Source organism: Pseudonaja textilis, chromosome 12, assembly GCF_049901715.1.
Source record: "Pseudonaja textilis isolate UNSWEBS1 chromosome 12, rPseTex1.2, whole genome shotgun sequence".
NCBI classification, from domain to species: Eukaryota; Metazoa; Chordata; class Lepidosauria; order Squamata; family Elapidae; genus Pseudonaja; species Pseudonaja textilis.
In genome coordinates, this window is record NC_142001.1 from 21,357,139 (window position 1) to 21,366,677 (window position 9,539).

The 9,539-nt window shown below is 65.3% G+C and overlaps 1 protein-coding gene across 1 annotated transcript; it reads right to left on the bottom strand.

Annotated features, from left to right (window-relative positions):
* Positions 1 to 480: 480 nt before the first annotated feature.
* KLF8 (KLF transcription factor 8) lies at positions 481 to 8,497 on the bottom strand. Its single transcript, XM_026716591.2, has 5 exons — positions 7,872 to 8,497; positions 4,081 to 4,612; positions 3,402 to 3,504; positions 3,128 to 3,264; positions 481 to 1,598 (listed from the first exon to the last, which is right to left on the bottom strand). The coding sequence occupies exons 1-5, from the start codon at positions 8,334 to 8,336 to the stop codon at positions 1,417 to 1,419; spliced, it is 1,419 nt and encodes a 472-aa protein (XP_026572376.2). The 5' UTR covers positions 8,337 to 8,497; the 3' UTR covers positions 481 to 1,416.
* Between the last annotated feature and the right edge of the window lie 1,042 nt (positions 8,498 to 9,539).

A 9,539-nucleotide genomic window follows, 5' to 3' on the forward strand; every position in this document is an offset into this window, starting at 1 on the left:
GGTCCCATTTGAGGCATGCAGAGAAGCGGCTTTGGGAGGGGGAGAACCAGAGTCCAAAGCAGCTCCCCCTCCCAGCTGCAATTAAACCTGCCCCCCTCCCCTTGGCAGGCCTCGCCCTTTGCCCTGGGAAAGTCCCCCCCCCCAAAGGCCAGCAGATGCAGGAATGCAACACTGGGTGGTCCTCTCCCCTTGCTCCTCCCCCTGCCTGGCCCTTCCACTCCCGACTCCCAGGTGAACCTCAGCCCCAACAGGTGGGAGAGCTCCTCCTCCTCCTCCTCCCCGCCCTCCCCAAACCAGTCCAGTTCACCCTGGGGAGGCCAAAGGTCACAGCAGCTGCACAGGCACATCATTTGGGAGGCCGCCTCCAGATCGGACCAACGCGACAGAAAGGAAAGCAAAATCCCAGCAGAGGGACCACCCCAGCCCACCCCACAGCGCCCCCTGCTGCACTATATATACAGAAATGCATCCGGCTACAGGTTGCCAGGTTCAAAATTTATCTGCCTTATTTGCCCTTCCTGTCCTTGTAGGCAGGATTAGGAACCAGCCAGCTCTCCCCCTCCCGTCCACCTGAGGGGGTGTCACAGTTCTGCGAGCCCCTCTGTCCCCTCCCCCGCCAAGCCAGGATCTCTTCCGAGTAGGGCTCTGGGTGGGCAGGAGGGACTCAGCTCTGCCAGACTTGGAGCGGAGTGGCCCCTCCCCCTCTCCCCAAATGCAATAAAGTTTTAAAATTCAGAAAAAGTTGGTCTTGGATTCGAAGTCTCTTGAGATGAGAGCCGCAGTCCTGAGCAGGAGGGTGGGGGTGGGGGTGGGGGCGATGCAAAGGGACAGCCGGGTGCAATCCGCCCCACCCTCCTGCAGCCCCGCCTGGGGGGGCCTTGGGGTGGGGGATTCCACGCCAGAATTCAGACACAGACTTTGTTTCAGTGCTCATAAAAATGTAGTTAAAAGCAATCAACCCCACCCCCAGCCCAGCACATCCACGTTGCTTCCTGGTGGGGAGGCACATCTATTCTTGTGCTGTGAGCGAGAAGTGCAGGCCGAGATCTTGGAGCCGCCCGGCCACGTAGAGAAGGTCCCCTTGGCTGGGCATGGCACGCAAGGAACCCCCCACAGGTGGCCGTCTCCTGGCCAGGGTCCAGCTGCGGAAGCCCCTCTGCCGGACGGCCGGTCTCTTCCCGCCACCCCCCGTGTCCCTTGTTCGGCTCATCGGTCCGGATTCTCTCAAGACCCTGAAGCTTCCCAGCCCCGAGACCAAAGACCCCTCTCGGGGGCGCAGGCGGCACGAAGGCTCCTTCTGTGCAAATCGCTGGGTTGGGGGCTCTTGCCCGGCGGCCGAGGCCCTGCAGGGCCCAGCTGACCGAGGGAAGCCGCTTCAGGGGTGGTGGGACACGGGCTGCGCAGCCCCTGCCCTCCTCACATCATGATGTGCCTCCGGCGGTGCAGAGCCAGGTGGTCGGAGCGCGAGAAGCTGCGGTCGCAGTCCGAGCAGCGGAAGGGCTTGATGCCTGTGTGCTTGCGGAAATGCCTGGTCAGCTCGTCGGAGCGAGCAAACTTCCAGGTGCAGCCCTCCCAGGTACATCGGTAGGGCTTCTCACCTGCAGGGAGAAAGGAGAGAGGGGTCGGTGTTGGGTGCAGCACATCCAGAGGGAGGGGGCAGAGGGAGAGACGGACACCGGCCCCACACAGCCTCGGCTGCACAGGAGGCCCCCCGGGCCACTCTCTCCCCACCAGCCCCCAGCCTTCCCAGGGGACCCACAGCGGGGCCAGAGGATCACTGGGCTCTTCTGGGGGAAGGGAAGCTCCATCATGCCCAGGATGTAGATCTGGCCAGCTGGAAGACCCCTCCCCACCTGGGCAGAAGGCCGGAGCCCTGGGCGACCAAATGTGGCCCCTCTGCAAATCCAGGTGGGATAAAAGTCAAGAAAGGAGCAGACCAGCTAAGTGAAAGATGCCCGGAGGGAGGCAGCGGCCTGGGTGCAGCCCCCTGGAGCCCACAGGCCATGGGCTTGGGTGCCAGCTCAGCCGGCCTGGCATTCCAGGGGCGACAGAGGGTTGCCAAAGGATGTGCTTTGGGAGAGAGAGCAGGTGGGATTGTGCGGGGAGGGGGTTGCTAGGAGACCCGGCTAAAAGGATTCCAGCCTGAAAGATGGAACTGGTTGCTAGGAAACATATGTGGGAGGACCTGGGGACCGAATCCGTTGCTAGGATGCCTGGTGGGCAAGAACTAGCAATCCCAGCCCCCCAGGAGCAGAGCAGGTGGAAGGAGGGCCAGGAAAGCCACCCTCCGTTTTAGCAGGAGAGGGAGTTTGGGAGGGGCACCCACAGGGAACCCCCAATCGAGAGGGAATCGCTGCAGCCCCTGTTCCCAGGTCACCACTTGGGTTGGGGGAGGAAAGAATGCCTGGGATGGATGGCCCCCCACCAAGGAGCGGCAGCAGGAGCCGCCAGATCTCTCTTGCCCTTCCAGAGGCGCCTGGGTGCAGCGGCTTCTCTTCCATCCCACTCCCGCCCAGCGATGGGAGCAGCTGCCCCTCAGCTTCCCCAAGACTCTCCGGGGCTCTACTGAGCACCCCCCCCCTTCTGTCTGCGCCAGCTGGATTCTAGGCGGTGGGTTGCCTTGCCCCGTCTAAGCTACAAAGCCCCCCTGTGCTTGTAGGCAAGCTGCCCCCCACTTGGAGGGCCCTTCCAAACCCTGCCCAGCTCCAAAATGCCTTTCCAGGATGCAGGGCTGACCAGCGCCCCCCCACCACCACCCTCCGGGCAGAAAAGGGGCAGTGCCAGGTGGGAGGCAAGGGGCTCGCAAGGTCCAGGAGAAAGGAAGGGGAGGGGAACGCTCAGGCCCCGTTCAGCTCCTGAGCCGCTGGGCTTGGCAGTCGGTCAGCACTGAGGGAAGCGGGCAGCCCTGCCAGCCAGCCATTCTTGCCCAGCCTCCCAAGGGACCCGGTGGGGCCAAAGGGGCAGGAGGCTTTGGGCACAAGGGTGCGTCTTCATGGTGGGTGAACCCCTCCTCCTGGGGGAGGGGTTCCTCTGGAATGTAATGGTCATGGAGGAATCCAGGGGAGATCCTGAGAAGGGTGGGCCTACAGGGTGGGGCCCTGAGCCCCCCTCCCCCCCAGGCACCCACCAGTGTGTATCCTCCGGTGTGCCTTCAAGTGGGAACTCTTGGTGTAAACTTTGTTGCACCCCTCGAAGTCGCACTGGTGGATCCGTCTCTTCTTCAGGTCGGGCGAGTCCATGTGGGGCAGCCTGCCCCCCGAGGGCCTGGCAAAGACAGTCAGAGAGCCACCGCTGGGGTTCAGAAGGGGCCCTGGAAGCGCCACGTTTCCCGCGTCTCCAGCAGGGTCAGGCCCCTGGTACGAGCAGTCCCCTCCCCCTGCCCCGGCCGGGCCGTGACTCACTCTTTCTGTGGGTCGGGGAAGGAGGCCGGCCCGCTCTCCGAGGCACTGTCCTCGCTCTCGCTCTGCAACTCCACGGGACACATGGAGCTCGGGTCGACTTTCACTGCCGGAGAAACAGAGACCCTGTCAGAATCCCGGCTGGCAGCTGCTCAAGAAACCCAAGACCGCCAACAGCAGCGGGCACGAGTGCCAGGGCGAAGGACTCCGATTACAACCCCCCACCCCACTCAGCTCCTCCCCTGGAAACTTCTGCCATGGAGGCACCGCGTGGCCACTCCGCTTCCAGTGCACATGGCGGGGCTATCCTATTTATCCTCCTTCTCCCCACCACTGCCAAGCAAGGCCGGGCCTGCTCAGCCCCCAAGGGAGGCCTGCGAGCTGTGTCGACTCGAGCCCAGCATTTCTCTTCCGCTCAGACGTCTCCCCCTCCCCGCAGGAAGTCAACTCCATCCTGGACTGCACGGCCTCAGATGCCCACCTGGCAGCCATGCCCAGAGACCCCCTCCAGCCTTGCAGCCGCTGCCCCCTCCCCCACATGACCAGGGAGGGGAGAGAACCCTTCAGGGGCTCCAGCGGTGCAGCCGGAACAGGGAGGATCCCGCTGGAGGCAGCAAGGGGGAGGCCAATGCCCACCCTTCCCAGTCGTGGGGGCAGTGGGGAGACAGCGGGCACAGCTCACCAGATCCGGCGTTCTTGCCGTCTCCCCCGATGAGTGGCACCGTGATGGCGGCTGTGACGCCGTCGCTGGGCATGGTGGTGTAGACCACAGGCAGGGACTGCACCACCAGCGGGATGGTCTGGAGGCTGCCCATCTTGCTGGGCAGGTTGACTGAAGGGATGGTGTGGATGACATGCAGGATCTGCTGCCCGCCACTGCCCTGTGTGGACGCCAGGATGGAGCCGGGCGAGAGCACGGCAGGGATGGCTGAAGAGGAGCCCAGCCCGGCGGGGGACATGGAAACCACGGGGGCCGGGGGGCCAGCTGGCATGGGCGCTGTGCGGGTGGCGGGAGGCTGGAGGGAGCCCTTGGGCTTGTGGAGAGACAGGTCGACCGGCTCAGCCTGTGGCTGGTTGCAGTCGGTGGCCAGCAGCTCTTCGGGGGGCTCCGTCTTGATGTCGCTCAGCAGCACCGGGGGCTCGAGGGAGCCCTCCCCCAGCAGTGAGGAGGAGCTCATCCTGGGCTTGGCCTTGCCAGGGGCCAGCCCGGCCAACTGCAAGGGCGGAAGGAGAGGAGTGTGAGAGGCCCCCAAGCCAGAGACGGGCCCAGACCCTCCCCACCTGCAGAAAACCACTGCAGCCGCCCAGGTTGCCCAGACAGACCCCAAGGGGCTCTCTGGCTGCAAGAGAGACCCCAAGCAGAATCGGAAGGGGGAGCCCCTGGGGCCGAGGGACTTGGGAAGGGGACCCCCAAAACCGACTGATCCAAAGGCCAGGGGGAGAGGGCCAAGCAAGCTGAAGGGGTTGATGCAAAGCTGGGGCGTGGCAGAGACTGAGGAGGCTCAGTGTGCCCACCTCCTCACTCCTTCTGCAGCTGGTGGGGGGTGGGGTTGGGGGCTGTCCAGCTGGGCATTGGCCCTGGATTTGGGCTGGCCCAGGTAGGGTGGAGAAGAGCCCTGCTCCCACTGGCCAGAGGGGCAAAGGGCAGCACGGTGCTTTCCAGGGGCTCTGAATGCAAAGCTCCAAAAGGAGAGGCCTCCCTGTGGGGCTGCGAGACCCTCCCAGGAGTGGCCAAGCCCCACACAGGCCCCTCCTCTGGCAGGGCGAGGCAGGTGTCCTTCCCCCAAACATTCTGGAGGGGCCCAGGCTGCGGCTTCCTCCTGCAGCCTTTCAGAATCTGGGACATGCAGCATCCCGCCCCCTCCCCGCTTTGCTTGGAGCAGAGGACAAGCAGGCTGAGCTCAGGCTTTTCTGGGGGAGCAGCCCTCTTCCGTTGCCCCCCCACCGCCGTCCCGCTCCTTGGGGCACAGGCTGCTGGAGACCCCTCTGACAGGGCCGCAGCGAGGGCTCCTAGACGGAGGGTGAGACGAAGCCATTTGTGGGGGGGGGGGAGAAGCCAGGGTTTGGTGAGTCCCCCCTTGAGGTCTAAAAGGGGCTGCCAGGATGGCCGGGGGACAGCGGCCGAGCTGAGTCACTGCAACCTCCGTGAGGGTCTCTCAGGGACAGCCGTGGGGCAGAGAGCCCCACTCTGCTCCCCCAGGCAGCTCCAGCCTCTCCACCCCTGGCAGCTCAAGGGGTTAAATCGGATTGTCAAGCCTGGCCCACAAGCGTCCCCGTTACACCAGATGCCCTCTGCGGAGGAGCTGGCAGAGGGGGCCTGGCTGCCCGGCCTGCTTCTATTTGCAGTTTAAGGCATGGGGGGAGGGGGGGAGGAGGTGCCACCTCAGAGAATTTTTACCAGGGAAAGCTCAGCCTTTTACGTAATGATCCGTATATATTTTCTGTCCCTAAAATCCCCAAAGGATTGTTAACGAGGGCCCTCCTTTTCCGCCAGGCTCCCCAGACAAGGAATTCTGCAAGGTGCAGCATCTTTCCAAGGGGGCCACCACCCCTGCCAGCCCCTCCCCTGCACGCCTGCCAAGCGTCCAGCAGCACCTGCTGCTCTGCCCCCCCCCCGCTTTAATCCACAGCCTGCCCGCCCACTGCCCCTCCCTCCCTCCCCTCGGCCACCAGCTCCTCCTCGGACATACACCCTGCCTGGAAACCCTTCAGATGAGTTGGTTGCCAACACCACAGAACCTCCCGCCCGTCTTGGGTCAGATTCTGGACACCCTCGGCCCAGAAAGGAAGAGAGTTTTGGCCTCCCGGCTCCTTTGCAGATGCTGGTTTCTCCTGCAGAGAACCAGAACCTCAGCAGGAGCATTAAAGGGCTCCTGGCGGAAGACCGGCTGACCATGCCCCCCACTCCTACTCCCCACGGTCAGCGGGAATTGCAGCCCCTGGTTCCACTCCTCCCCCTGCCCAGGGCTTGCGTGGCCCCAGCAGCCTCCGTGGGAGGGTCAGCCTGGATGGCCCGGAGAAGGAGAGTCCAGGGAGGCAGCCCCACCCCGCCCCACCCCCGCTGGGCTGCAACCTGAACCACAGGATCCCTGTCACCAGTGCCAGGGAAGTGAGGAGAGGGGCTGTTGGGGGCAGCGCTCTTCCTTGTGGTCAGGGAGGGGCAGGTGTGGGGAAGCAAAGCTGGACCCCTGAACACACACACACACACACCCCAGTTCCAGAAAACCCAGGCTCCCCCTCCAGACCCTGGCCTCTCCTGGAGAGCCAAGGCAAACCTTCCAGCTATTGGGAAACACCTGGTGGAGGGCAGAGGCCCCCACCAGGCAGCCAGTCAAGTGGGGGAGGGGATGTAGCCCCAGCGGTGTCTTTCAGGCCAGGCCAAGGAGGGGCTCAGCCCAGAGCAGCAGGAGGGAGAGGCGGAAGGGAGAGGAACCAGGCAAAAGCTTTCCAGGAGCAGCCAAGAAGCCACACGGGGGGGGTCGGGGGGGGGGATGGTGGGGGGGGCTAATGAAAAGGCGGCACAGTCCATGAGCCTCCATCTTCCAGCAGGGAGGGGGCATTACTGCTCCTGAGCCAGGATGGGTGGAGTTGACCCCCCACCAGCAGCCCTTCCCGCTGTTAGCCAGAGGACGGGAGACCTTCGGCTTCCACAGGGCAGAAGTAAACCGGGGTCGAAGTGTGGAGGGGCTGCAACCGCCCCCAGCGTCCTGTGCCCACAGAACAGCCAAGCTGCCAGTCACTGGAGAAGGGCCTCCGGTCCGGCCCCAGGTGGCCTCTGCCCTTTACTCCTTTGCCTTATGGGGAGGGGGGACGGACAGGAAGAAGACCCCCCCCCCGCCAGGAGTTTAGGCACCTGCCTCCAAAGGGCCCTTGCAGGCCCCCCAAACCATCCAAGGGGTGCTGAGGATCCGGCCCTCCTCTCTTCCGTTCAGAGCGGGGAGGGGGAGAGCGCAGGCGGGTGGCTCGCCGCCCCAAGGAAAAGCGCACCCCTCACCCAGACCCCCTTCCCGCCCCAGAACGGCGCGACCCACGGAGGTCCAGCCGGCTGCCTCCGAGGCTCTCAACCCGTCGCCTCTTCTCCGGAAATGCGGGGAGGCTGCGGGGCGGGGGGGACCCTGAAAGCGAGGGGCAACCCGGCAGCCACTCGAGCGGAGGCCTCCAGCCTGCAACTGGGGCTCGGGGGTGGGGGTGACTGCCGAGCCCCTCCGCTCCCGCCTGCCCACACTTTTGGGGCGCCAGAAACCCCCAGCCCGGTGCCCGCGCTCTGCCCCACCGCCCCGGCCAGCCTGGCGAGCGCGTGGCAGCCCAAGAGAACCGGACTGCTCCGCTGGGGCGGCAGCGGGCGGCGTCCCCCTCGCCCAGGTGGGCCCAGCGCTCCCCTCCCCCTCGGCCTCGCGACCTGCCTCCCGAGCGCGCCGCTTCCTGCCGCCGGGACGGGGGAGGGCGCTCCGCCTCGGCCCGCGGCGCACTCACCCCCCAGGCCCTCTGCGCGGCGCTCGGCCTCTCCGCGGGCAGGATCATCCCGAGCCGGCGAGCGGCGGGCTGGCAGACCGGCGGCGGGGGGGCTTCGGCGGGTCCGGTGGCGGCGCCCTCCCCCCGCTCCGCAGCGGGCTGCGCTCTCTGGCTCCGGCGGCCCCTGCCGGATGGGCGGGTGGGTGTGCCCTCTTGGCAGCCCCACCCTGGGGAGGGGTCCGGGCAAAGAGGCGGCGGCGTTGTGGGAGCTCCGCCCGGAGCTGGCCGCGGCGAGCTGTCTGGGGCTCCCCCCGCCGGCCGAGCTGCTCGTGCCTCTGCGGGCCCGCCCAGGGTTGCGGCGGACGGCCGAGCTCGAGGGTAGCTCAGTCCCGTTGGCCGAGCCCCTGCAGGTGGACGGACCCGCCCCGCGTGCGGCTGTGGGTCACCGCCGGGAGCGTGGGCCAAAATTCGCTTCGCACTCCGCATTCACTCGCGAAGGAGGTCAGCACCGCTCAGCCCCGGGCCAGGGAAGACCCAGAGGCCGGCCCGCCCGCCGACCATTTCCCTCCCGGGCCACAGAGCCCGCTGTTTGGGGGCGTCCGCGGGACCCTAACTGACCCCCGAGAGCTGTTCCCGCTTGAAGGGGCGGCCCCACCTCGCGCTCAGTGCGCCGCCCCCGCGGTACTCGACCGGGAAGGCTATCGCCCCCTGCCTGCCCCTCCCCGCCACCCTCTTGGTGTCACCAAGAGGCCTATCGCACAAAAACAGCCGCCTTCTGGTGTGGCAGGTGGGGTGGGGAGGCCTGGGGAAGGGAGCCTCCCCTCTGCTTTGACCTGAGCAAAGAAAAGCTTGAAGAGGCCCCGCCTGGGAGTGGCCTATGGGTCCAGTTTACCTCCGGGAGCGGCTTCTGGGTGATAAAATAGGTTTAATGGACTTTAAAGTCCCAGCATGCCATTGGTCCAGCTAACACCATCAACGCCATGTTCTTCCCCAGGCAAACAGCAGCCCCCAACTCCCCGGGTGAAGCAACCTGGCCAAAGGTCTTTGCTCCGTGAGAGGCTGGTCATCCTCTCTGCTGGCAACTTTGGGGAGCCATCAGGTCCCTGGAGGGGCTGCAGCAAGAGGCCCTGTCCAGGCTCTGCTTTCAGGAGCCACTTGGCCTGGCAATCTCCCCCCTCCCCGCCAAAAGGCACCCAGTAGAAAGAAAGGGCACCTGCTCGACCGGACTCTCTTCCACCTTCCCCAAAGAACCAAGTGTAGCCCCCTCCCCCATTATCCCTGATCTTCAAATGCCCGCAAAAGGGGGGGGGGGGCGGGCTTGGCAGAGCCAGAGAAGAGTTAATCTTTTAACTGGCTGAGAGGTGAAAGCGGACAAGAAACGGAGTCCTGTCTTTTAGGAAAGCGCTGTGGTTAGAGCCCCACAGGGACACTGTTTCCGAGGGTTTGGTACCCCACTGGGCAGGATCCCCCCTTTTCTACCTGCTTAAAGGGTGCGAAGGGAACCTGGTCTGTCTTCTGCGGGGGGAGGGGGGGGCAGAATGCCCTGATCCCCCAGAAGAGGAACATTCAACATAGCTTGTGCCCACAGGTGGCTCTGGGAGTGCTGTACCGAGACCTCCCTGGCAGCTGGTCCACCACAAAGGTCACACAGCCCCTCCCCAAGGACCCAGGGCTTCCCTTCCACCTGTG

What these genes read in the sequence shown, in the direction of transcription:
- KLF8 (XM_026716591.2), bottom strand. Translation starts at nt 8,336, where the DNA reads ATGCGGAGTGCGAAGCGAATTTTGGCCCACGCTCCCGGCGGTGACCCA. An exon ending in CGGCAAGAACGCCGGATCTG is followed by an intron (nt 3,505 to 4,080) that starts GTGAGCTGTGCC and finishes TTTCTCCGGCAG; the next exon opens with TGAAAGTCGACCCGAGCTCC. An exon ending in ACACCGGAGGATACACACTG is followed by an intron (nt 1,599 to 3,127) that starts GTGGGTGCCTGG and finishes TTCTCCCTGCAG; the next exon opens with GTGAGAAGCCCTACCGATGT.